The sequence below is a fragment of the Saccopteryx leptura genome, chromosome 6, assembly GCF_036850995.1.
Source record: "Saccopteryx leptura isolate mSacLep1 chromosome 6, mSacLep1_pri_phased_curated, whole genome shotgun sequence".
Taxonomy (NCBI): Eukaryota; Metazoa; Chordata; class Mammalia; order Chiroptera; family Emballonuridae; genus Saccopteryx; species Saccopteryx leptura.
In genome coordinates, this window is record NC_089508.1 from 1812186 (window position 1) to 1839149 (window position 26964).

Here is a 26964-nt window from a genome sequence, read left to right on the forward strand (position 1 = left end):
TGCATAAACAATCACGTTTTTGTTAATAAAAATCACTGTCCCAGACCAGCTGAGCATGTCGGGGGACAGCGCTGGGGAGTGGAAGCTGGGTCCCATGAGGGGGCCGCGGGGACCCCAGGGAGGTCTATAAGGGGACGTCTCCAAAAGAAGCCGGGGACCAGCTCACTGGACAGTGGGTGCAAGCTCAGAGGCGCCCCGGGGATGTGGCCACCAGACCCCTTCGTGCGGGCGCCATGTGCATGCAGGGGCAGCGGAGGCTTCAGAAAGACCACGAGGGCTGGGGGGCGTGCAGGTGGTCCAGGAGGGGCCAGACGAGCTGGCCTGGTGCCTGTCGAGGTGCCGGCCACAGCGCCCCCAGAAGGCCCATGTCCCCGGCTGGTAAGGCACAAAGTTTCGTTTCCGGGGCCTGTCCCAGCCTGGCCCTGGTGCTCGGCTCCGCCGCACGTCCAGTGGCCCGCTGCTGCGCGGAGGCCGCGCGGGTCCGTCACTTGGCTCTGGGCTTGGGCCTGAGGCCTGCAGGGAGGGACAGAAACGACATTAGGGAGCAGCCTTGCTGGGGGGCAGTGCCGGGGTAGTGGCATCCGGGGCTCCAGGCTCTAGCTAGCTGTCACCGCTGCCCAGAGGGGCTGTCCGTGTGTCCCTGGGTCCACTCTGACCCAGGGGGCCGTCCGTGTGTCCCTGGGTCCACTCTGACCCAAGCCCTCTCCCTGACAAGGCTTCCCCAGGGGCCAGGTGGAGTCCTGTGTCTTATTGCTCTGCATCGTAGACCCAGCTGCACTCTGTCTGTCCCCACTGTGTCACCTCCTCTCCCTGGAACTCCTTTACAGTTACTTCTGCACGGGCACTCACGTTGGCCCCCCCACACCTGTTCTTTCTCCCACTGGGGCCCGAGGGCAGCTGGGCCCCCCCCAGCCTGCACCCCTCCTTGGCTGGCCCTGCAGGCCCCCTGCCCATACCCATGCCCTCGGTGCTCTCTGGTCCAGGGGCCCCCACCCCCCCGGCCCCCCAGTGCTCCACCCCGACGGCTGCCCTGGAGCCGGGGGCTGTCCCTGGGGGTCTTGGGCAGCCTTGGACCTGAGCACCGCTGCTCAGAAGGCAGGGCAGCTGTGGCAGGAAGAGACGGTCAGAAATCACTGCCAGTGGGCGTCAGCTCCGTTCCCACCACAGAGCGCCAGGACAAACAGCCGGGCAGGGGTGGGGTGAGGGGGGGAAGGGTGGAGACAACACACGGAGGGAACAGAGGGGGCACCTGGGCCCCAGAGCATCAGCGTGGACGACACCGACGGGTCCTCCACGCGGCAGACTCGCAGAGCGGCGAGGGAGAAGGGAAGTTTGTGGGAGGGATGGAGAACAGAAGTCAGTGCTTTGTAGCCACCAAACGGGAAGACGTCACCCTTGGCACCAGTACGGGCCGTGCACGGATCAGTGAGGACGGCGCTGGGCAGCGGGGGGCGGTCGCCACCGTCACCCCGCCAGGAGATCTGTGTCACCATCAGTAAAGCTGGGGACAATTGGCCCCGCGCCTGTCCAGTGATGCTCAGGGCGGGACAATTGTCACCGGTGTAGAAATCCCGCCCCAAACACAATCAGGACCCAGTGTGTGTGTGTGTGGGGGGTGTGGACGGGACGAGACACACCCACAGCGAAGGTGTCTTCCACGATCTCCGTGTCACACAAGACAGGAAGAGCCTGACCAAATCCAACAACTATGAGGGTGTGACCCGGACATCTGGCTGCAGGGGGCCTGTCACCGACAGCCTGTTCTGGGGACAGCGGCCTTGTGCTTAGGAGACACACTCAGGGCCCATGCTCCGTGATGTCTACAAATAATCATGAAGTCATTCAGTAAAGCCGGGGCACCAAAGATGAATAATTTTGCAAGTTTTTGCCTTTCCAGGGTGAAAGGGAGGTGGCAGTGTTCATTTTAATCTCCTTGCAAATTTCCTGTCGGGTTGAAGCTTTTCCCAATCAAGAGCCAGGAGACAAGAAAGTGGGATTCCTTCCTGCTGCCCTCAGCCAGGGGCTGGCACGGCTGAGGAGGGCGCCAGCCACCCACGCCTGGCCAGCAGTGATGGGGGCGCATGGACCTTCCACTGGACAGTGGCCACACGTGGCTGCCAGCTCCCAAACCCACAGACTGCACAGCCAACTGTCCCCCTGCCCAGAGCCAGCAGCCAGGGCCACATGGCCAAACCTTGGTCCTTAACAAATACGCCCGTACTGTCGTCAAGAGCACGTGGGTGCGTGACACCAGAACCAGCCCTGGTGCCGAGGATAGTGTGACCCTTGGGATGAACGGTAAGGAGACCTCACCACTGCCCCCGCCTCCCCTGGTGCCCGCCGGACCTTGCCTCTGTGCCCAGTCAGCCAGCACAAGGTTGTGGCGTGGAGTCCGGACACTGGGCACACCTGAGCATGGCTGGGGGTGTGTGGGGGACAGATGGCCCTGAGCTCACAATTGGGTGGGGGGGACAGGGGTTACCTACACTGGGTGCCTCCCACCCGGGACAGACGCAGCAGGGCCCAGCCCGTTTGTGTGGCTGTATCCGTGAGCCTCTCTAGCCACGCCAAAGACCTGGCCTGTCCAGCCCAGGATGGGGGTCCTGGAAGGCCCCTGTGTCTCAAAAGACCCACTGACACTGTCGCCAGGACCGGGCCTCCAGGGAGAGGACACGGCACACCCCGCTGAGGGGCCCGCTTGTCCTTGACAGCCTGTCCCTGGGACGTCCCTGTCCCTCACTGCCTCACTGTGGACACGGGTGACCAGCACTAGGGCCAGAGGGAGGGTTGGGGTGCGCCCTGTGGACAGACCCAGGGTAGAGGTGTCACCCTGGAGGCCACAGGGCAGGGGAGGGGCTCAGTGCAGCCGAGGGCTAGGCAGAGTTAAGGCTGGGTTAGGGACGGGGCAGCTGCAGCTTGTCCTGCGGGCCCAGGAGGACAACTGCCCCTCCCAGGCGCTGGAGCCTTGCCCTCCGGAGGGCACCCAAGGGGCCCTGTCCACTTGACTCTCTCGAGGCCCGTCTGCCCGTCGGGCAGCTCTGAGGTGGCCACAGCAGAGGAGACACCAGCTAAGCAAGGCCCGGCTCCCGCGCTCCCCGGGAGGGTGGGGACGGGTGGGGGGCAGGGAGCCCCACCACAAGCAGCAGAGGGGGCCAGGAGGACGGGGACACTGCAAGGAAGCCGGGTTAGCGTCCAGGAGGGCCAGCGGGCCGCCGCCACCACCGTTATTAGTGCAGAGCGCCAGGCCACGTACCTACCTCACTGGATGACACAGAATCTTTTTGTTTTATTATCGTCAGAGTCAGGGGCAACCTCTGCTTTCAAATAAAAGAAACGCACTCAACCGCTTGTCACCCCCGAGCACCCCGAGCACAGCGCCGGGGCTGCACAGACACCGAGCCGGGCGCAGCCGCGCCCCGGGCCCCCAGCCGGGCGGCCTCCCTGCTGTGGATCGGAGTTAGCGGGCTAGGGTGCGGCGATGCGGGCCGGTGGCCCCCAAAGTCACCCCTCCCGGGGCAGAGGCGCTCCTGCAGGGCTTGGACCAGCCCGGGAGTCATCCTCACGTGGGAGGAGGGGGGCTACAGGCTGCCGGGACAGGCCCGGGGACTTGGTGTGGTTGGATGAGCTCGACCACACGCCGGGGCCCCTGAGTCCTGTGGGACTCGCCCACCCAGGTCCTGCCCGGGGATGGAGTGGGGGGACAACAGTGACATGAGAGGGACCCCACGTTACCTTCCTGGATCCATGAAGGACGCTTCTTCCTCCGCCTGCCCGTCCCCTTGGAGGCCCGGCCCTGGGCCCTGGGGAGGGTGCCAGACCCCGAGGAGTCAGTCACCGAGTCCTCGGAGAAGGACCTGTCCAGGGACGTGTCCAGAGCAGAATCTGGGGCCACGTCCTCCGGGTCCTCGTCCCCGCAGGGGCCCGGGGCAGGAAGGCCGGGTCCCCGGCCGTGGGCAGCTGTGTCCTCCGGTCCCTCCCCCGTGCTGTCGGCTGCGGCCTGGCAGACGCCCCGGGGGGTGGGGGGGTCCTCAGCATCCCGGCTCGAACCCAGGGTCCCGGAGGGCTGGTCACTGGAGAACTGGAGGGGCTTCAGGGCCTGAGCGTCCCCTAGCGCCACCGGCCAGGCTTCTGCAGAGGGCTGTGGTCCCAGGGGGTCCTCCGTCGACAGGAAATCGCTGGCATCGACGTACCAGGAGGATCGCCTCTCCTGGGGCCCGGGGCCATCCCCTTCCAACGGGTCTTCCGTGGGCTTCGGGCTGGAGGGGGCGGCGTCCACGAGGTCCCAGTCTCGGGGCTCCCTGGCTGCCACGGTGTCGAGACCGGGCCGAGGGGCAGGGCAGCTGGTGCCTCCCACAGGTTCCCCCGCAGGGCCACTGGAGGCCCCTGTGGAGGGAGTATGTGTGGGTGCAGGGAAGGGCACCCCAAACCCTTCTGAGAGCACCCTGCTCAGGATAAGCCCAAGCGAGGGCCTCCCTCCTTCTCAGCTTCAACCGAACGCCCCCACCCCCGGAGCCTTCCCTGGTGGCCTCCAAACTGGTTCCCATGGGGGAGGCCCAGCCTCGGAGTCCTTGGTGTGTCCACAGGGGAACTGCGCCCAGGGGCATCTGTCAGTGGGCCCTGGGGCCCCATCTCTCCTCCGCACAGCAGCAGGGACACGTGGAAGCACTGTCAGGGTGAGTGGTCTCTCGGGCCGTCATCACAGCTGTCCCCTATCTCAGGGCAGCAGGGGAGATGAGGGGGCTCCCCTGTGAGATCAGGGAGGGCTTCCTGGAGGAAGGGAGGTGCTGGGCCCAAAGGATGGTGCAAGGAGGGGATGGTGGAAAGAGAACTGTGAAGAGCTGGGCGAGGGTCCTACCAGGTGCCTTGTCCCGTGGGGGATCTGCGGCAGCCAGCCTGCTGCCCCCTTCTGCGTCCCCTCGGCCCCGCGTCGTTTTCCGCAGCCGGAAGCCCTTCCTGATGTCGGCCAGTAGGGCGTCGATGACACACACCTCCTCCTGCTTCCTGCCTCCCTTCCTGACTGAGAGGCCCCAGGACCCTTAGAGCCGTGGCTCACGGAGTCCCCAGAGCCCACCCAGCAGCCTGAAGAGATGACCCCCAGTGGTGGGCAGCAGCACAGCCCAGGCCCACCCCCTGACCCCCAGGGGTGGGCAGCAGCACAGCACAGGCCCGCCCCCTGACCCCCAGTGGTGGGCAGCAGCACAGCACAGGCCCGCCCCCTGACCCCCAGTGGTGGGCAGAGGCACAGCCCAGGACCCCCCTGACCCCCAGTGGTGGGCAGCAGCACAGCCCAGGCCCACCCCCTGACCCCCAGTGGTGGGCAGCAGCACAGCCCAGGCCCACCCCCTGACCCCCAGGGGTGGGCAGCAGCGCAGCACAGCACAGGCCCCGCCCCCTGACCCCCAGGGGTGGGCAGCAGCACAGCTCAGGCCCCCCCCCCCCCCCCCCCCCCCGTGACCCCCAGGGGTGGGCAGCAGCACAGCACAGGCCCGGCCCCCTGACCCCCAGTGGTGGGCAGCAGCACAGCACAGGCCCCGCCCCCTGACCCCCAGTGGTGGGCAGCAGCACAGCACAGGCCCCGCCCCCTGACCCCCAGTGGCGGGCAGCAGCACAGCACAGGCCCCGCCCCCTGACCCCCAGTGGTGGGCAGCAGCACAGCACAGGCCCCGCCCCCTGACCCCCAGGGGTGGGCAGCAGCACAGCACAGGCCCGGCCCCCTGACCCCCAGGGGCGGGCAGCAGCACAGCCCAGGCCCCGCCCCCTGACCCCCAGTGATGGGCAGCAGCACAGCACAGGCCCGCCCCCTGACCCCCAGGGGCGGGCAGCAGCACAGCCCAGGCCCCGTCCCCTGACCCCCAGTGGCGGGCAGCAGCACAGCACAGGCCCCCCCCCCCGCCCCTGCCTGGGCCTCACCAGGCTTCCCGTCCTCGCCCTGCGGCCTCCGAGCCTCCTCCTCCTCCAGCTGCCGCTTCCTCCTCTCGGCCTTGGCCGCCTGCTCCTGCCGGTCTTTGTTCTCCTGTGTGTGGGGGGCAGACACAGAGCCCGTGATCCCAGCTCTCCATCACCGGCATGTGCCGGTGCCACCCACGGATAGCCAGGGGACGCGGGAGCCCGCTCCAGCCTCGCGTCCTGGCCCACCTTCAGGGCGCGGAGGAAGAGGTCCCGAAAGGTCTTCATGGTGCTGAACGTGTCCTCCAGGGACAGCTGCTGGGCGTCCTCACACAGGTAGCTGGCCAAGTGTAGCTTCTTCTGCTCGATGGCCTGGAACACCTCTTCCAGCGCCTGGGAGGCCTCGATGCTGGCCTGTGGGCACGGGGCAAGGAAACGGCCCTGTGAAGGCCCAGGGCGGGTGCCGCCCACCGTCATCGGGAGACAGCCAGTGCCCCCTAAGCAGGGCCTGCGGCTGTAGAAGGGTGGCAGCACTGGCCCACAGACAGTGTGGTCTCCGTGCAGGACCAGGGCTCTGGGTGCTGTGGCCCCGAGGACCAGGGGACAGGACCTCCTGTGGTGTCCTCACTCTGCCTCTCTCCTTCCCCACGCTCACCTGTCCTGCCTGCCCTGCTCTGCTACCTTACAGACAGCGGGCACAGCAGGCACTGGGACGCTGGAGGGCCTGCCTCCCTGGACACCACATTCGGTGCCACGACGACCACCCCACCCCGGCCCAGGGTCCCCCGCCTGCCCGCCTGCTGGCACTTGCCTGGACCCGCTGGGCGTACTGCTCCTGCACCTCGAGGACTGAGGACGACACCTTCCGCTCCATCGCCAGGAGCTTCTTCAGGTTGTTGCCAGACTCCGAGCGGATGATCTCAAGGTTGATCCTAAAAGGCCGGGCGGGAGTCAGGTGCAGCTGACGTCCAGCCTGGCTGGGCAGTGGGGGGCCCGCGCCCCGCACACCGCGGGGGTCGCCAGAAGCGTCAGGGCTTTGGGAGGGGTCCAGTGGAGTGAGGGGAGGGGCCTGCAGCGTTAGGACTAGAGAACCTTCCAAAGCAGTGGACCCTGGAGTTGGGACAGCCTGGGCTGCCCTCCCAGAGCTCTGTGTGACCCCATGGATGTGGCCTCTCTTCCTGGGCCTTAGGTCCCCTGACTATACGCTGGTGGAAGCACAGGGCTCCTCACGGGTGAGCCTTTTAAAGAGGCTACGTTAGACCAGCCCCCAGCGTGACCAGGGCCAGGTCATTTCCTGCCCCTTCTCGGCCTCAGTCTCCTCCTCTGAAGTCACACCGGGACAGGCCATGGTGGACACGAGGTCCTGTCCCAAAGAGAAGCGAGTGTTCTATTGGGCAGTGGTTCCTGGGGGCGGGGCTTGGCCCAGCCCCCTTACAGACGGGGACCAGAGGAGGGACCCTGGCTTGAGCAAGCTACCCCGGGCAGGAAGCACTCACCCTGCCGCCTGGGAGGGCGGCTCCAGGTCCTGGGGCAGCTGCAGGAGGTCCGGGTGGCTCTTCTCCACCTCCTGCAACGGCAGATGTCCAGGGAGACTGCTGCGGTCACCAGGCCTGAGCCCATCCCTCTGCTGCCCCCCCCCCCCCCCCCGGCCCTGAGTGAGCACCTAAGGGCCACACTGCTCAGAAAGGTCTAGGCACTCTGGGCCTCCCCCCTTCTTTCCCCTGGTCCTGGACGGGAGCCGGAGGAGGGGGCAGGGGGACAGGCGGGGCGGGGGGGGGGGGGGCTTGAAAATGAGGGCTCTGGGAGGGGCTGGGGGCAGAGTGGGGCGGGGCGAGGATGCATCCTGAGGGCCCGGGACACGCAGCAGCGAGGTGCCCGCCCACCCGCCCGACCTCCAGCACGTGGTGCAGCAGCGTCACCCGGCTCTGCTGGGACTTGGTTTCCGTGAGCTTCAGCAGCGTGCTGATCTTGAAGCCATCCGCATTCCCCGTGTGGCTGCCCTGCGAGGGACAGGAGTGAGTCTCCCTGCCTCCCGGCGATGGGGGTCAGGGCGGGGCGCAGTCAGCAGTCACTCACGTAGTTGAGGAAGTTCCCAATGCGCAAGATCAGCTGGCAGAAGACCGGCAGCCGCTGGCTGGTGAGCAGGCCTGTGGAGGGCTGGCTCAGGGTGGGTGCGGGTGAGTGGCTGGAGCCCCCCACCCAGACAGACAAGCACAGGGGCTCTGGAAACAGGTCCCCAACGTCTGTGTTCACTGAACCCTCACAGCCCGGGGGCAGATGACCACCACCCTTTTCCATGGGTGAGGAGGCAGGGTGGAACCTTCCAGAACCTGCAGCTGCCCTGGTTCTTAGTGAACCAGCCTACGGGGCTTCCAGAAGGCTCTCTCTCCTGACTTTGTCACCGGGATGGGAGTGGACGTCTACTGCTGTGTCTCCAACATGGCCATGGCTGCAGGGAGTCCCTCACTGTGAGGCAGTGGTGTGTGGGCACACACACATGCCTGCATGCGGTGTGCCTGCATGTGCACACGTGTATCTGTGTGTATGCACACACGTACATGAGTGCATGCATGTGCACGTGTGTGCAGGGCAGTGGTCTGGGAGGTGAGGAAGGCCAGCAAACACAGGTGCTCTTAGGGACAGTCTCATGCTGGGGATACAGGGGCCGGATGGGCACCCCCACCGGTGCTGGCCCCCCTCTCAGGGCCCCACTCACTGTCGCAGGCGGTGAGCACCAGCTGGGCCTTGGGCCTCACCATGTCCAGCAAGACGGCCGTACCCTCACACAGCAGCATGCACTCGACCCGCAGCTGGTAGCTGGGGTGGCAGGACGGGCAGTCAGGGCCGGGGGCCTTGCACACCCCTGCCCGGGCCCGCACTGCAGGGGCCGAGGCCCGAGGGTCCGTTCAGCACAGAGCTGGGGGTCCCACGCCCATCCCTGCGCAACACTCCATTCCTGGCCGGGCCCCAGGGGCAGATTCAGCAGGACAGGGTGAGGCCCCGGAAGGGTGTGTGAGACCAGCCCGAGTGCCGAGGATGCCCCTCTGCCTTCCTCCCCTGTGGTGCATTCCTCCCTCCTGGGCTGGGCGGGATGCTGGGCTGGGGTCGGGAGGTCACGGGGCCCTGCTCACTGCCCACCACCCATGGTCCCCTCGAGAGGCCCCACGGCTGGGGGTGCGTGAGTGAGGTGGGCACGGAGCCTGCAGGATGCCCACACAGCCCCGCTCTGTCCTCCAGGTCTGGGCCCGTCTCCTGCCCTCGCCCTGCCCAGGCAGGCGGTCACAGCGCACCAGGGGATGCCCAGCAGCAGGAGGTAGAACTGGTCGGCACTGGACAGCTTGGCTTTGTCCTCCGTGAACGAACGCAGGTTCTCAATCTGCAGGAGGAGCCCCACGCATGGAACCCCAGCTTCTCCCTCCCTTCCCAAGAACCTCCCACCAGGGACTTTCTGCTGGTCTCACCCACTCCATCTGGGTGTAGCAGGGTCAGCGGGCTGGTCCCCTCCCCCCGGGGCGCCCTAGCGGTGGCCGCCCGCATCCCACTGACCTCGTGCTTTTCAGGGAGCAGCTTGAGCAGCTGCTTGAGCACCTCCACGTCAAACTTGGTAGTGTCCCCCGCACGGATCATAGCGGTGACCTCCTCGTTGGAGCTGGAGGGCGCGAGAGGTTGGGCGAGGGTTCGGTGGGCAGTCCAAGAGGGACCCTACCCGTCAGGTGGGGACAGTCCCTAGGCCCACGACACTTCTGGTCACACCACGGGCTCCCCCACACCCATGAGGTTGGAGTGCACAACTGGGGCTGTATAACCGCACCCCCTTGGCCAGAGCACTGCCTCCCCTTTTAGGGGACTGCTCAGGACACAGCGGCACCCAGGGGCTCTCTGTGGGGCCAGTGCTGACACCTGCAGGGGTAAGCCGGGGGGGGGGGGGTGAGGAGGGGGCTGGGAGGCAGGGCCAGGTCCTCGCCCCGGCTTGGCAACCCCGTCTGTGGCCTTGGCGGGGGGTGCCAGTGCTCTCTGGGTTTGTCTCCCCAGGGAGTCTGAAGTGGGGGTCTCCTGGGCCTCCAGCGGGCACACTCTGAGGCTATACCCTCACTGTCTCGGGCCCCAGATGGGGCATGCACTTCCCAGGGACAGCCTGCAGAGGGCACCTCTGAGCCCGAGATGAACAGCCCCTGGGCGGCTGGGGATCCGAGACTCGGAAGGGGAGCTGGGTCCTGGAGCTCACCACTTGAACTGCTTCAGAAAGATGTTGAGGTTCAGGCTCTTCTTAGAGTCCAGGAAAGTGATCTGGAAAACACACCGCGGGTCAGCCAGCCCCTGGAGGGCAGCGCAGGGAAGGGGGCACCCCCAGAGCCCAGGCCCCACCTCCTTGGGCTCCTTCCTGGCCAGGACTGCCGCCGGCTCCTTGGGCTTGGCCACAGGGAAGCAGAAGAGCTGCTCGATGCTGGAGAAGTCGGGCTCCACCACCTCAGCACCCAGGCTGCTCAGCGAGGCCCACATGGAGCTGTGCTCTGCGGGTGAGGTGTCCGTCAAGCTCACGCCGGCCCCGTCACCCAACTCATCCAGGTGGGCAGGCAACCTGACCTCCAGCTGGACTCGGCCGTGACCACTGAGCACAGCACTCTAGAGGCCCCACAACAACGAGCACCCAAGTGTGTGGGCAGCGCAGGGGTTTGGGCATCAGACACACACCAGCCTCCGGGGTGTGCGGAAGGCAAGGGTCCCCACAGGTGACCTCGGATCTGTTCTTGTCCTCTGCCCCCACCTGACCGTGCCAGGGCTGAGCCCAGAGCAGAGAGAGACTGCCTTAGCCCTACGAGGCCCGCCCCAAGCACACATGCTACAGGTACCACCTGCCCCTCTCCTGCCCAGCCCGCCCCATTTCTGGAGAATAGCCACTCATGGGGGACGGGGTCCAGGGTCCTCACCTTGCGCCACGTGGGACGGCAGCTTCTGCCAGTTCAGCTTCTTCATGCGCAGGGTGGGTGGGTTCACCTTTCGGTGGCTAGGGACCCTGGCAGAGCCCAGGCTGTGGTCTACCTGAGCCTCAATGATTTCCTCCATGCTGCCTACTGCGGGGGGGCCAGGGATGCCTGGCAGGGGCGGGGGTGGGGGTGGACATCCCATGCCTGGGGGTGGTGGAGGTGCGGGAGGTAGGGTCCCCTTAGAGCTAGGCAGTGGCGGTGGTGGAGGGGGTGGGGGGATCACGGTCCCTGGGCCTGGTAGGGGTGGGGGTAGAGGTGGAGGGGGTGGAGGGGGTGGAGGGGGAGGTAGGGGGAACGAGGTCCCCAGGCTGGAAAGGAGAGGTGGTGGGGGAGGGGGCGGAGGAGGAGGTGGGGGCCCAGCGATGGGGCTGGGGAGGGTGGGTGCGGGCGGGGGTGGGGTGGGTGCCCGCTGCTCCAGGTCAGACAGCTGTGGAACGATCTCGCTGCTCGAACTCTGGATATGGACAGTGTGCAGGCCAGCGAGAGTCACCGCGGGCTGCAGGCTCTCCACACCCGCCTGTGGGGTGCCTGTGTTTTGGGAGGCGCTGCCGTTCCGACTCTGGCCTAGGTTGGCCTGGACGCTCTTGTGGGCCTTGTGCAGGGAGCTGGGGCGGGGGGGCCGCCCCTTCACAGACACAAGCCGCTCAACCATCTCCTCCAGGGTGCATTCCTGGGCTGTGGTGGGCAAGGCTGGGGTCAGGCCAGAGGACCAGAGAGAAAGGCATGGCCCTCCCGCAGGCAAGGGGCAGGTTCGAAGTTAAGCATGGGCGCCTAACCCCCATGGCCTAAGACTTTTGAAGTGCGCCCACCAGGCTGGGTCAGGGAGGCAGCTACGGGCAAGGTCACTCACCGTCACTGGCCAGGAGCACGGCCCGGTTCACCAGGCTCTCCAGGGCTTCCCAGAGCAGCTGGCTGGAGCGGAGGCCAGGCTCCAGGTGCAGGAGGCCCTGCAGCACTGACAGCAGCTGGGAGGATGCTGGGGAGCAGCTCACCTGGGCGGGCGGAGGAGGAGGGTGGTCAGCGGCCGTCCCCTGCCTGGGGCGGACTGACACCACCGGCCTCAGTTTGCCAGGAGCGTCCACCCCATGACTACACTAAGACTCTGAGGGGTTCCAGTCACGAGCCTGCAGCAGCATTGGGTGACACACTGGTGACATTTGGGGCCAGACAGCGCTCTGGGTTGGAGGCTGTCCTGTGCATAGCAGCATCCCCGCCCACTGTGACGACCCAGGGTCCAGGTGTTTCTGGAGGCCCCTGGGGACACACGCCCTGGTCTGAGAACCAATGGGTGATGATAGCCGGCGAGGTCCGAGCTGGGTCGGAACTCAGCCTCCTGGACTCGGGCTGTTCCTGAAGTCCCCTCAGTCTGCCTGCTGGAGCCCAGGACAGCACAGCCACCTCTGGGCAGCCCTGCCCTTGGAACCCTGTCCCCCTAGTCCTGGGGCCTCCTATTCTAGGCCCCTCTCCTTTCTAGCCCTGGACTGACCCCTGGCTGCTCCCCGAGTTCGCTCCAGTTCTGGCCCCAGTGCCCAGTCACAGAGGATCGACCCCACCGGGGCAGGAAGGCGGCTCTCCCTGACCCCGCCCACCTTGTGGAACAGGGAGGCGAAGACCTCCTGGTGGCTGTTCATGTCGACGCCTCCGCAGACCTGCAGCAGCTCCTCCTCGTCCTCCGCCTTGGCCTCGTCGAAGGCCTCGAGCTGGATCAGCAGGTCTGCATCCTCCAGGTCCCTGCGATGGAAGGGGCCGGGGCAGCTCAGCCCAGAGCTCCCCCCAGCCTCCCCTGACCCGAGACAGACGCACAGACAACCTGAACGGGGCTGTTTGTGGCCAGCACGGCACATGGTCACCATTGTCAGGGGGCAGCCGAGGTCTGTGGGGCTGGCTTCTACAGTCAAGGGACAGAGTCTCACAGGCTGGGGGCTGGGAGGGCCCCATCAAGACCACACCTGAGGGGGGCGTGGCTCACTGCAGGAGCAGCGGGAGCTTGAGTGTTCATTGGGCCCAGGAGCTGCCAGTCATCTTAGCCTGGCCAATGGATTGCACCCTCAGCAGCAAGGGAGGCCCTCTCAGCACCCCAAAGACTTCTCTGCTCAAGGCCAATTGAGCACCAATCACATCAGCCTTTTTCTCTTCTTCCTGGGGGTCCCTCTACCCCAAGCTGACTTCCTTAGGGAGAACTCCACCCTGGAGAGTGATCCTGATGAGGCCTCAGATGAGGGTTCTTAGCTATCTGGGTTCTTGGGTACCCAATTAAATTTGAATTTCAGATAATGAATGATTTTTAGTGTATGTCCCACGCAGTATCTGGGTGTACTTATACAACAACGTTGTCTATCTACAATTCAGTGTAACTGGTGTCCTTACTATATACTCGGCAACCCTAGTTTTAGGGGGGGCTGCCAAGCCCCTGGGTAGGAAAATTCCACAGAGCAGACTGTCCAGCAGGGCAAGGGAGGGGCGGCTGGGTTCTTGCTGGGACCTGGGGTCCCCCCTGCCCATCTGGAGGATGGCAGGTCCTTGGGACCCTTGGGACCTAAGAGGGAAGTGGACCAGACTCTAGGAGAAGCAGGTGGGCACTCACCGAAGCCGTGTCAAAACATCCAGCAGCTGCAGCCCTGGGGAGGGACAGATGGGGTCAGCCCCCGGCCCTCAGTCACTTGTAACCTTCTGACACCTTCCCCTGGGCTCACTCCCGACCCCCAGAGCTGTGGAGCAGAAGTGGACTCTGCCGTTCCCATAGGACACCGTGGACATGAGGCTCAGAGGGAGACATCTCATTGGACAATCAGGGATGCCTGTCAAATGGTCACTGTCACAACTGGCGGGGCTCGGACTGTGGGGGTCAGGACCCTGCCTTGCACTGAGAGCCTCCTGGGCTAATGTCCAGGGGTCCTGAAGGCCCTGTGCACCGAAGGGAGCAAGTGGGGACAGAAGGTTTCCAATGCCTGTGACTCAGGCTTTCTCTGGGGCCTGGGGGAGGGGGGTAATTAGGGGAGCTGGGGGCATCTCCCTGGGGCGGGGGGGCAGGGCAGGCCGGGCTGACCGATGAACTCGCCGCGCAGCTGGGTGCGGGCACGGAGGTCCTCGGGGCCCAGGATGATGGCGTTGATCACACTGAGCAGGGTGACGACGTAGGGGACATTGTCGCTGTTGGTCAACTCGGTCATGATCACGCTGAAGCGGTACTGCTGGCTGCACACCGTCTGTGGGGCGTGCAGGGGTCAGCCGGCACCCCAGGCCCCGCCCAGGCCCCGCCCAGTCTCCCGCCACCCACCTTGTAGTGGTCCAGGGCATCCAGGGCTAGGGCGTGGCCCTCGGGCGAGTAGATACACAGGGCGGCCAGCAGCTCAAACACCTGCTTCTTGACCATCACGTTGGATGTGTCCAGAGCTGCCGAGGGCCAGGGGGAGGCTCAGCGGGGCCCAGGTGTCCAGGAAGAGCTTCCCGCCCAGAACTCCCACACCTCAGCTGGGCAAGCCCCCGCAGGCAAACATGGGGTACTCTGCACACAGCCACCGCCCACATCAGGTGCTGACTTCTCCAGGTGTACAGACTGCCTCCCGGACCACAAGGGCTGACCCAGGTGATGAGGGCTGCCGTTTAGTTCTGAGAGGCCCTCGCTGGCTCAGGGTCCTTGGCCCCATCAGCATACCTCCCCTGGGCCAAGCCCGGGCCCTCTCCAAACTTAATACCAACTGCCTCCCACCTCATTTTTGAGCCAGGAGAGGTTCTGGGGGCGTCCCTTGGCTGGCCCTGCTGAGAGCAAGTCGCCAAGGGCACAGCCAGGCCTGGGGCTGGCTCAGATAGGAACGATGTGACTGCTGTCTCACCCAACAGGCACCTGTCCCCACTGTGGCCCGCCTGTCACAGCCCACCCCCGGAGTCTCCACTGTGGGGAATCGGTTAGTGCTATGGAGCAGCACAGCCTGGCGGGCAACGGACAGAATGACCTCTGTGTACCAAGGCCCACCTGGGGTCTTTCCTAAGGGATGAGGACTAAACTACAGGATGGACTAGGGAGGCTTTCTGGAGGAGGTGACAGTGAGACAGAATTTAAAGGGAGAGCAGGACTTTGCAGACACACAAGCCTGGTGTGGAGGTGGAGACGGGTCCATAATTGGAGAAGCCCCCAGGTGGCAGGAGCAGGGAATGGGGGCAGGGAGGTGATGCCATCAGCAGGTGCCAGCCAGACCTGAAGGGCTTTGGCAGGCTAAGGTCCAGGGGCTCAGAGCCAGGCAGACTCTAAGTGGGGCAAGGTCACAGGACAGAAGGGGCAACTAGGTGCAGCTGGTGTAGGAACTAGGGCTCCAAACTGACCTGGGGGCGGGGCTCGGTTCAGACTTGGGGCAAATGGGAACTGGTGCCTCCTCCAGGAAGCCTCCCAGCCTGCCCAGCCAAACTGTCTTCTCCCAAACTGTATGCTCAGCCCTCCCACTGCCTTCCATGGCCTGAGCCTCATCCTGAGCTGGTCTGTCCGTCCGCGCCCGCTGCCGTGGGGGCCCCGTGTGGCTCACCCTGAGAGAGCTGGCGCACATAGGCCTGATTGCTGAGGATGTACTCCATGCCCTGCTGTGAGTTCATGACGGCGCGCACGCAGCTGACGCAGGTGAGCTGCAGCAGGGCGTCGGCGATGCGGGCCACGCCGCGGCCCGACAGGCGCGCCAGGGCCTCGAGCAGCAGGTCCAGGCCGCTCTGCTCCAGGAACTGCACCATCCAGGCGCCGTCGCTGCCCTCCAGCCGCTTGCGCAGGCCCGAGTAGTTGACCACGGACGGCATCTGCAGCAGCCGGATGCAGAGCTCGGGGTCTGCGTTCTCCAGGTTGGCTTCCGTGGGGTCCGAGTCCTGGGGCCCCAGCTTCTCCTTCAGAGCCGCCCACTTGCGCTGCGCGCCCTCCTTCACCGACATCTTGCCGAACTGCGGGGCCAGAGAAAGGCAGGAGTCAGCCAGGGTGGGATCCCCTGCCTCGGTCTCCCCACCAGCAAAAGATTCACTGCGCTTCTTGGTGACTCCCTGCAGCACCGGTGCCGGCACCCCTGCGCCAGGCACTCCTAGCACCCATGATTGACTGCATCGCCATAGCAACCAAGGAGGAGCAGCACTGCCCCGCTGTGTGCATTGGGGACTGCACAAGGACCCAGGGGTGACAAAGCAACAAAAACATTGTGTCTGGGACGCCCTTATCTCACCCCCGGGGCACTTCCCCTGCCCAACAGATGGGTCAGATGGGCACGCTGGGTGGGTGATTCCAGTCCCTGGGCACTTCGGGGCTGCCTGGAGTACACGAGTGTGGTTGGAGAGGGGCTGACCCGAGGGTCATGGCCAATGCCCACCTGACTCTGGGCAAGACCAGGGCCCTGCGGGAAAGCAGCCCTGCCAGGTCCCCGCTTCTGTGGGCTTCAGTCTGTCAACTGGTGTGCAGACGAAGGACAGGGCACCCCCGCCCCCAGCATGTGGAGGTTTCCCTGGATTTCTACCGCAATAAGTGTAACCCCTGCCCAGGATGTCCCCCCAACACATGCCTCTGTGTCGTCACCACACAGACCAAGCTCCCCTCCCGGGGCAGTGACACTGTCCCCAACCACAGCCCCTGGGGAATGGCCCCATGGCTCTCCTGCAACCATGTATGGCTTGGGTCTTATATTTAGCATCTGAGAAGGGCCGTGTGGAGCCACGGGGAGGGAACCCCAGGGACAGGGCCTGGCCTCCACACTGCCCACCCCTAACCCTTAGCCTCCCCCCACCACTGAGGCAGGCCGTGTGCACCCCACTCTACAGGAGGGAAAAGTGAGGTGGCACCTAGAGAAGCCAGGTCACATGCCCACAGCCCCAGAACTGGAAACAGCAGAGCCACATGAGACTGGACCCCAGAGGGGCCCTGGAGCTGGCGAGGCCACTAAAGCTTCCGCACCTGGTAACTCAGAGGGGAGACTCCAGGCACCATCTGAGGTTATGCAGGAGACAGAGGCTGGGTTGAGATGGCAGGCCTGGTGCCTGTCCCCCTCCGGGAGGCCTCGCTGCCCTCTGCCTTGGTAAGGGTCTTGGGTGTCCTCCCCCAAGCTTCCAGAGCCAACCCCGGGGTCTGATGGGACAACAGCAAACAGCCTGGGGACACCTGGCACCTCAACCGTCCCTCCTCTGTCTGCTGTGGGTCCACACCAGGAGGCCAGCCAGCCCCTCTCCCTCCACCTGACCAACTGTACTTTGGGACCCCTGGGATCCTCCCGGGCGGCAGTCTGGCTGAGGGGAAGAGAGGGCTCCGCTGACCTGTGGGTGCATCCAGCTCTGGCCCTTGCCAATAGGCACTGGCCAAGTCCCTGTCCTGTCTGAGCCTGTTTCCTCAGCTGCACCGGGAGCATCCTGGCAGGCAGGGGGCATGGACACCCCCTGTAGGCAGCAGGGTGGGTCAGGATGTTTATCAGCCTGCCCCCAGGGCCTGAAGCCTTGGTCCTGTGTTGGGCCCGCTCAGTAGAGAGCCCAGAGCCCTCCCTGTGACTCCACAGTCTCCCCTCCCCTCCCAGCCCCTGTACCGGCCACTCACCCAGATGCGCAAGACCTTCCGGCTGCCTCTGCCCCCCCACTCCAGGCCCTGCCTGGGGCTGCCCCTCACAATCGCCTGGCTCCTCATAACTGCTGGCCGCTGAGCTACCCAGCTGCTGGCTGCAACCCTGGTCCCTCCTGGGCAGCCTCTTGGTGGCAGGGAAGGGGGCCACTCCCAGCACCATGAAGAGCAGAGCAGATGGACCTCGGCATACACAATGCCACCCCCCTTGGGTGCTGCTGCTTAAAGAAGGCCCAGAACTGACCCTCCCCCTCCCCGCCCCCATTGGCCCAAGGCCCTGTTTCTTTGGCATAGGCTGAGTGGACAGAGCAAGAACTCTCCCAGGCCAGGCCTCTGGCATCCCAAGTGTCCTGTCCAGCCAAGAGTCCCCGGGGTTCCTGGATGCAGAAAAGCCACATCTCAGGGGCAGTCAGTGTTGCCAAGACCCGTGACACCAGCATTGCCTGGTACCCCGTCCCTGGAGCCAGAGGTTCACGCCCCAGAAAGAGTCGCTTATGGGGCCCCTCGGTCTGTGGGGTGAGAGATGACCAATCCTGTCTGTCCACAAAGACCCCATGGTGTGCACCCTGCTCTGTATCCTGGACCTGAACTGCACAAGCCGGCCATGCCCTACCCGGAGCCGTGTGGGGCAGTGAGCATGCACAGGGCTCTGTTGGCTGCAGTCTGGTGTGGATGGGTAGTGAACTCAGCTGGGGACCTAGTGGCTGAAGTGGGGGCAGCTTTTCCAACACTGTGATGCCCAACCAGTCCAGTCCTAGGCTGGGCACATCTCCCTAGAAGTGTTCCAACTGGTTTTCAGGATGACAAACTGAATATATAAGTGGACAATGGCTAGGCCACATATAAAGATAGAACTCTGACCCACAACCTGCCCAGGAAGCCAATCCTTCATCTGCAGGAACCAGCCCAGGAAATAGTTGGATTTGCAGGAAGTCAGACCTCCCTCTCGAGGGACAGCCCCGGATGCAACAGCCAGCCTTGCTCAGTAACTGACAGCTTCCATACTTCCCACTTCCAGCTTAGGACCCACCAGGGAAAGCCACATGTGCTCCCCAAGCAGTCACATGGGCCACCCCACTTCTAATGAGCTGCCCAGCTTCCCCAGCCCCCCTCAGGGCACCTTTTTCTATATATTGTAACCATCAACATAACAATGTATGTATGTGTGTGTATATATATATGTATTACATGTATGTACTATATACATGTACATCTTGTATGCACAGAGGCACAGCATAGATACACCTAGTAACTCCACAAAGCTCCCTCACTCTCCTGCCTGTCCCCAGTCTCTGCCAAGCACAGTGCTGGTGGCCGACTCCAGGGGCCGTTAAGTAGCTCGGAATAAGCAGCCTTAGCTTTCTGCCCGGGTGACAGGGAGCAGGGGCTGAGTGGACAGAGCGTGAACTGCCCCAGGCCAGGCCTCTGGAATCCTAAGTGTATTTACTGTGTGACCTGCTCCTGGGAGCAGGGCTGTGGGGCACGCTCTTCCTGACAATGCCTGGGACGCCTGGGAGACAGGACCTTGGAAGGTGGGGCCTCCTTTCTGGGCTTACTTGCTCTGTACCCCCACGAAGGGACTAGTCTGTGATCTCCATCTGTCAAGTGGCAGCGTCTCAGAGGGTGGCAGCAGGGTTCTCCGCGGAGTAACTGGACCCAGTGGGCACACAACGAATGCTCAGGAACACTCCCGTCTGCTGTAATGCTGTCTGGGGAGGCTCCTGGCCCTTCACCCTCCGGCCCAGCCCAGTCCTGCAGGCTGTGTCTGGCTCCCAGGTAGGCCTGGCTTCAAGACCCGGAGGGACCCTCCCCAGTTCAGTCTCACCCGATTGGAACGCGGCCTGCCCTGCCCGGGGCGGGGCGGGGCCTCCCGCGGGGGCGGGACCTGCGCAGGAATGTGATCTGTGTGCTCAGAGCGCCGGCGGCAGCTGGGGGCGTGGCCACCCACGGGGGCGTGGCCTGCGCAGAAATGTGCATTGGCAGAGCCTTTCTCAGCCAGCGCCGCTGCTGAAGCAGGCAGAGCAGGGCCGCCGGGTTTCCCAGAGTTCAAGTGCCCCATGGCTCAGGCCAGCTGAAAGGTCAGGGGCGTTTCAGCACCCCCATTTTGCCCGCTAGGCAGTGCACCCCTCCCTCTGCACCCGTGGAACTATATGGGGCAGGGGCCTTTGCAGGGGAGGACCATGAGGCTGGGACATTACTGAGATCGTTCAACTTTTTCTACCAATTGTGTGGCTTCCCCACGGGATGAGGTCATGCTTTCCCCTTCCCACTGGGGCTCCTGAACATTGGGTCTCCCTGAGAGCTCTCCTGGGGGTCACCTGCTGATCCGGTGGTGTTGATGGGTGGTCTGAGTGTCCCTGAAGAAGACAGGGGCTGCCTTGAGAACCACTGACAGGTGACACTGACCCACCTATCTTCCTGCCCATGCCTGGACGAACTGGCATGAACTGGCATGGGGATGCTGGCACCTCCATCTGGGTGCCTACATGCCCGGGCGGCTGCACCGACTCACGGGAAGCTGGGAAGCCACCGCCCTGGCTGGCGGTTGTCTATCAGCCTGGGTGTAAGTGTGTGTGTGGGGGGGCAGAGTCAAAGCACCCCTGCCACAGAGGGCGAGTTTCTGAGGCTGGCACTGGGCACCGAGATGTGTCCTGGGTACAGGCACTGGAAGGCCCCGCACAGGCCCATCTCGCTTTGAGCAGCACAGTGGGATGGAGAAGCCAGACTCAGGGCCGGAGTTTGGCGCCCTTCAGAAGGGGGTGCTGCCTTCTGTTCCTGGATCCCTGTCAGCGTTGGCAGAGGGGTCTTAGGGAGCCCAGGGGTGGGGGCCAGGCCAGACTGGGGACATGGGCACCTGGGAGGCCGGTTGCCTGGGGTGGGAGGCAGCTCCAGGGTAGCTCTGCCAACATCACAGGAACAGGGGTGCCTTCTGGGCTCCGAGCCAGTGGGGGCGAGTGCAAAGAGTGAGCCTGTCTTCCCTGGGTGGGCGGGCAAGGTGGCAGGAGCGGGATTCCGGAACAGGGAAGCAGGGGCTGCCACGCTGTATTTTTAGCTCCTCCAAAAACCCAAAGTTTTCCACTGCCTGACAACCCTTGGATTGCATTCCTGGCAGCTCCCTGGACTTCAGGGGCAGCCCAGGCCACTTGGGCAAAGGTGGGGGGCCTGGAGCCCTCAAGGAACCTGACTGACCTGTGTGGGTCCCCTGAGTGGGCTCATCCCAGGTAAGGGGTCCTGGGCACAGTGAGAAGCAGGCCCCCAAGCTTGGATGATACCACACCGTGTAGGATTTCTGACCACATGAAAACATAACGTGTCACACAGGACATGAACTCGAACACTTATCAGAAGTTGCATCAGGGTAAATACGACTGGTTTCATAATTAGAGAGAGAGAGAGAGAGAATGAGAGAGTGAGAGAGCGAAGACAGTGAGGGAAGAGGAGCAACCCATCTCCTCGAGCGGCTGCACCAGCTCAGATCATCAGAGAGCAAAGGGCAGAGCCAGTGGCTGGGTTTCCATGGCACTGCAGCAAAGAGCGGGAAGGGGGGGCGGAGGACAGAGGGGCAGGTCTCTGGGGAGGCTGGGTGGGTGGAGAGCCAGGGGTCATCACTGGTCAGGGAGGTAGGCCAGAGCTTAGCCCACTGTGTGTGTGCCCAGGGCTGGGGGCAGGTCAGAGTGCTGTCAGACACACTGTGGCAGGCCTGGCCTGGCTGCATCCTCCGCAGACTCCGCCCTCCTGGGTTAGGAACAGAAGCCGGTGGAAGGCACAGTGAGGGCAGGCGAAGGACTTGGGCAGACAGGAAATGCCTACGAGGAGAGGGGGGTGGTCGGTGCTGTCTTGGCCCCTGCCCCAGGCCAGGGGTGCTCCCAGTGCAGCCCTCAGCTGGGCACTGTGTTTGCTGGGAATGGGCTGGGGTGGTCTGGGAGAGCCCCCTCCCTAGCAGCTCGCCTGGTTCAGCCGTGGGAGGGCAGGAAGGGTGGAGGCCCGCTCGCCAGGAAGCCTGGCTTTCGCTTCCACCTGCACCGAGGGCGGGCAAGGCCTGTCTCAGCCTCAGCCTCCAAGCTGCACAAGGAGCAGGGCCTGGCTACTTCTGACACTCTCAGGGCAGATCCTGGGGGGCCCCCCCGAGGCCGAGAGCCCCAGCACCGGAGAGAGCTGCCTTGGGCCAAGGAGGACAGTGGTCCCTGGCGCCCCTGGTGGCTGAGTCTGTCCTGCCAGTGGACACTGGAGGGAGTGACGTGTACAGACCTGTGGTTAGGGGGTGGGGAGGATGAGGAACTTGGTGGATCCACGGGGAGCAGTGTTTGAACCAGCCACACGTCCACCTGCGGGGCTCTGAGGCCGCAGGAAGGGTGCCCGCTGCCTTGGTTCTCTCTCCCAAGACCAGACAGACGCTGTTCTGAAATGCCTCTCCCAGGAGGCCCTGTGTCCCTCCCTGGTCCTCCTGCAGCCCTCAGAAAAGGCCTCTCCCGGCCCAGGAGAACCTTCCGTGCCCAGGGAGAAGGACCAGCCAGAGACAGGCTCTAATGTGTGTGCCAGTCTAGGCATCAGTCAAGGTGTTGGGGTACGATCTGAAGGCTGCCCACGGCAGGACCCCAAGCAATCCCTGCCCCCAGCCCTGCCCTGTGTCCCAGGGCCAGGCTGCCGGCCCCAGAACAGAGGGAACAAAGCAGCAGATTGAAGGTGGAGGAGGGGCTCGTCGGCACCACCCGGCACTGCCAGGGGCTGTGGCCAGAGGACAGCTCAGGTTCCGGGTGAGACCAGGCTCTACGGGCCCTCGTTCTGTCCTCAAATGGGGATGAGCATGTCACTGCTGACCAATCCCTGCCCCCCCCCACAGGGTGCTGGGCCCACGTGGGGTTGGGATATTGTATCAGGAGCCTGGCCCAACCGGGTGAGCGAGATCCTCAGTGTCTGGCTCAAGATGCTGGTGGCGTTCCTTGCTGGGCACCTGGGGCTCATTCTGGACTCGCTTTGCTCATCTGTAAAGTGGTCTCAATGTTCTCCAGGGTGCCTGGGTTGGCTGGGCCAGTGTGACCGGCAAGTCCCCTTCCTGGGTCCAAGCTCTGGGCCTCTGTCCCGGCCTTCCTCTCACTGCTCTGCCACCGCCCACAGGCAGGCCCGACTCCTGTGCCCAACCTCCAAGGCCTGGCCCAGTCCCCCGCTCCGTGGGGACAGCCTAGAAACACCAGGTGGGCAGGATCCAATCTGAGCACCCAGGGCTCCCTTCTCAAGCTCCTCAGGGCCGTGCAGGCACGTGGGGAGCAGCGCACCCGCCCCACCCCGGGGCGAGTGAGGAGCAGATGTCTGCCTCTCTGCTGCTGTGCGCGGGTGGCAGTGCCAAGCTGTGCTTGCAGCAGAAAAGGGACCGGGACACGGATGGCGGAGGAGGCAGGCTGCATGCTGAGGACACAGCCCGGGGATCGGGGACCAGGCACAGACAGGAATGTCCTCTCCCACAGCTTGCCGGGGTCCACCAGCTGTTGGCAAAGGCCAAGAGCAAGCTCAGGGACGGGGAAACCCCTGCCCCACTGGCTGGGTCTGCTGGGACTCCGTGTGTGTGTGTGTGTCTGTGTGTGTGTCTGTGTCTGTGTGTGTGTGTGTGTGGCACAGAGGGCGGGGGTGGCAGTGGCTGGGTACAGTGAGGAGCTTGGCTTGGTCTGCTGCAGCCAAGTGCAGACTTGGAGGCCGTGCAGGGACCGCCCCCCCCCCCCGGTGCCATCTGTGGCGAGAACTGGACGCCTGGACGTCCCCTCCATGAGCACCATGTCCCCCCCCCAGGCAGGCTCCACGCCAGGCTTTGACGGGAAGCCTCTATGGCACCAACTGGGAAATGGGAAGCCGTCTGCCTTTACCTCCCCACCGGGCTCTCCAGCTGGGCGCCCGTCCACGGAGACCTTCACCCAAGGGCTCTGGTCAGCCTGGCCTCCCAGGAGGCCTCTGCCCTCCCTGTGGGCTTGGCACCTTCCCCACCCCTCCAGGAGGCCTCTGCCCTCCCTGTGGGCTTGGCACCTTCCCCGCCCCTCCTTCTCACTTGGGATCCTGGGGATCTGCGATGGTGGCGGGGAGGGGGACAGCCCAGGCCTCCTGGTGCGCCACAAGGGCCCGCCAGTTTTCACCCTGACCCCCTGGCGAAATGCCTTCCGTAAGTGTGCCCAACGGGGTGCATGCCACCCTGTGGCACAGTGGCAAAGGCCGACGCACACAGTAGGGGCTTTACAAACGGCTCTTGCCAGAGAATGGCACTGATTCTGTCATCCAGCCACCCAGGCCTCAGTTTCCTCCTCTGCGAAACACGGCACCCACCATACCCAAACCTCACCAGGTGGGCGTGAGGGGACCCCGGGCGAGCGGAGCAGGCTGGGTCACACCCTCCTTCCCTCTCTCCCTCTTCAGCACCGGCCCTGATCCGGGTACCTGACGGGAATGTCAATGTGGACAGGCCAGGCTCGGGGACCTATGTGCCCCAGGCAGAGGGGTCGCCCTGAGCAGTTCCTTGTTTAATCACAGCTTGGATGGAGTGCCCCTTCACCACGTGGTCTCTCTGTGTGTGCCGGGCAGGTGGGACAGTTGTGCCAAGAGACCTCACACTACCTCAGGACTCAGGATGTCCAGTGCTCAGAGGTGGACTGGGCAGGGCCGTCCTTACTAGGATGAGGCTGGTGGGAGCGGGGACCTCCCTAACAGAAGGCCACAGGGTTGCATCCTGTTCTCACCTCCAGTGACGGGGAGCTCACCCTCTCACATGCAGTCCCTCCTGCATAACGGGCTGAAACCAGCTTTCTCATCTTGGACATTTAGAGTCTGCAGGCCTGGCTCCTGTTTGTCCTGGACCTCCCAGCCCTTGTGGCCTGCCTTCCCTGGATATATTCCCGGCCACCATCCTGAAACAGGTGGGTGTGCCTTCCTCAATCCACTGTGTGCACTGGACACAGCTGACCCATGCAACAATTAGGCACCTGCTATGTGCCCGACTGCAGTGAGGAGAGGGCCGGGCAGCCCTCAGACTATGGGGGAACTGTCTCCTCCATCCTCCTCTGGAGGCCCTGAAAAGCCGGGGGCTTGAGCTTGCCTCAGAGAATGCCCACCATCCGGTCCTGACCTGGGCCACAGGCCCACGTGGAGAGGCCACACCAGGCTGGCTGCACTGCCCCCTGCCTCCTGCCCCCACAGGCAGTGCCCTGTTATTATCCAGTGATCAGACACCGCGCCTGCCCGCAGCCTTCGGAAGCCTGCTACCTCTCCCAAACCCGAGAACAAGCGCTCTTTGATGAAGGGCAAATGGAGTCTATTTAAGGGAGGCAGGTCCCGAAATGAGAGGTGTGCACAATTAGCTCCCACAACCTGTCAGCACCTCCACACCGTGCCCCCTCCCTGCTGTGCGGGAGCAGGGGGGAGGAGGGGCAAACAGGCCTCCTGGGTGGTCACAGGAGGGCAGCCCCACCTGCTCATCTCAGTCCACTCTCCCCAGCACGGCCCCTTTCCTGCTTGCAGAGGGGATGACCTGCCCATCAGCACAGAGCAGGAGCAGGGGACGTTTAGGGTTTAAATGGAAGGACAGGACTCCATCAGTGGGAGGGGGCGGGGGCGGGGGGAGGGCTACTCCACCAACCGCTGGCTGATGAGGGGTGGTTGAGGGGACAGAGTGAGGCCTCAGACTGAGACCCGGAATCAGTCTCCACCAGGAGCTGCGGCATCCACTCAGGAAACGCCTGTGGCCCTGGGTCTCACTGGGAAGGGGTTCAGGGCGCAGGGCTCTGAGTCCCTGCCTCCTCCACTGCAGAGCGACAGGGAGGAGGCCCACACCTGGACCACCGTCCCCCACCTTTCAGAGTGCAGGTGGGGAAACCGAAGCCCAGAGAAGCAAGTGTCCTGGCCAGGTCCCACTGCGAGGAAAGAGCAGAGGCAGGGCTGGGTGGAAGAACTTCTCAACTCAGGCGCCTGTGTGGGTGGGTGTGCCTGGTCTCTGGCGGTGTCACTCCTGGTCCTGGCTGGGGCAGAGTCAATGGCCATCTCTGCTCTGCCACTCTGACTCCCGGTGTGTTCAACTGTGCTGGGGCACTAACACCAAGGTCACAACTGATGCGGCCACCACGCAGCCTGGGGCCCTGGGTTGCAGAGCCTCAGGGGCCAGGCAGACACCCCGACTGTGCTTCCCAGGAGCAGCTGGGGGCTGGTGGGGACACAACTGGTCACCCTGGCTTCACTCCTGAGGTCCGGGTCACTCCTGGGTTTCCCCAGTAAGGGGTTCCAGGGCTGGGACTTGGGGCGCAGAGACTAGCCTGTCGCTCGGCCTACCAGCCGCACCCAGGAGGAGCTGAGAGCAGCGCCTGGGCTCGGTCCCCCAGGGCACCTGTGGGGTGCCCAGGCTCTGTGTGCACCCGCCTGCTCGGGAGCAGCCACAAACCCAGCAGCCTGGGGGGACCACAGGACCGCGCGCCTGGCGGTGCCAGCGAGGCGGCGCACCCGAAGTGGAAGTTTATTTTCCCAACTGCGGCTGATTCATGGTCAGGATGTGGCAGCCGCGGGGCGGGGAAATTGTGCAGGCACCATGTGGAGCCCCGGCCGCCCCTCGACCCACCATCCACAGGCAGCGCGCATTCGGGCGGCGTATCCGCGCCGGGGCGGCAGTGCCAGGTGTGCGCGGGCCGCGGGGGACCTGGGAGTCCTGGGGTCCCCGCCGGGAGCTGGGGCCCGCTGCCCTGCGTCGCTGGGCTGCTTTCCGCCACCCGAGACTTACAGGTCGCTCCCCTCTTCTACAACCCCAAGCGGCCCCATTCGCCCGGACTCAGTTTCCCCGAGGCTCCTGGTGGGCCCAGAGAGCGCAAACTTACCGGGTGGGGGCGGCGGCCGGAAATGCGGGGTGACGCCGGAGCTCAGTCCTACTGGGTCCGGGGCTACGAGCAGCCGGCCCACCGCGGGCTCTGCTCTGCTCGGGCGCGGGCTCGGGCTCGGGCTCCGGCTCCCGCGGGGCGCCGGAGGAAGAAGAGGCACCGCCCCTCCCCGCCCGTCGGCGGCCACGTGGGGAGCGGGCGCTGGCCGGGGGCGGAGCCCAGAGGGGGGGGGTCGCTGAGGAGGCCCCGCCCACTCCGGTAGGGCCTGACGGGGTTTTTAGGGGATCTCCCACGTTTATAAATACCTGGACGGCTTCCCGCGGAGATCCGTCCCTTCTTAGCTGCCCTCCTGGCTCCTAGGGGCGGGGGCGACACACCTACCTACTCACTGTCCCCTTTCCAGGTCTCCACTGCACCCTCCCCCCCACCAACATCTCCTCCAGGTCCATCATGCCCCGCCACTCCCACTCCCGACAGCCAGCGGTCTGACCTGGCAGGTGGGACCTGATTCCCGGTGCTTCTCTGTCTCTGCCCCTACGTGGGACCCCTGCCTAGGCCGGCTGATCTTGCGTTCTCAAGTCTGTTTCCTCATGGAAGACTGCTCTTCCCTGGCTCTGGGATGGAGAGCGTCAGTATCAACCAGGCCAGCTCGTGCAGCCTCCTCTCAGCAGCCCTCCCTGACTGCCATGGTGGAGTC

At 64.6% G+C, this 26964-nt stretch overlaps 1 protein-coding gene across 5 annotated transcripts; it reads right to left on the reverse strand.

Moving 5' to 3' along the window:
• INF2 (inverted formin 2) lies at nt 1-26415 on the reverse strand. Of its 5 annotated transcripts, none has more exons than XM_066341734.1 (23): nt 26268-26415; nt 15389-15788; nt 14149-14264; nt 13918-14077; nt 13456-13489; nt 12461-12602; nt 11722-11863; nt 10815-11546; nt 10252-10397; nt 10112-10173; nt 9433-9535; nt 9177-9262; nt 8603-8703; nt 7963-8033; nt 7779-7886; nt 7383-7453; nt 6698-6818; nt 6136-6300; nt 5911-6013; nt 4856-5017; nt 3733-4383; nt 3258-3314; nt 1-513 (listed from the first exon to the last, which is right to left on the reverse strand). In XM_066341734.1, the coding sequence occupies exons 2-22, from the start codon at nt 15777-15779 to the stop codon at nt 3259-3261; spliced, it is 3723 nt and encodes a 1240-aa protein (XP_066197831.1). In that variant the 5' UTR covers nt 15780-15788; nt 26268-26415; the 3' UTR covers nt 1-513; nt 3258. The 5 variants fall into 5 exon arrangements, with proteins under 5 accessions (XP_066197831.1, XP_066197832.1, XP_066197828.1 ...); XM_066341735.1 differs by lacking the exon at nt 26268-26415 and adding an exon at nt 18990-19195; XM_066341731.1 differs by lacking the exon at nt 26268-26415 and adding an exon at nt 17413-17507.
• Nucleotides 26416-26964: the final 549 nt, after the last annotated feature.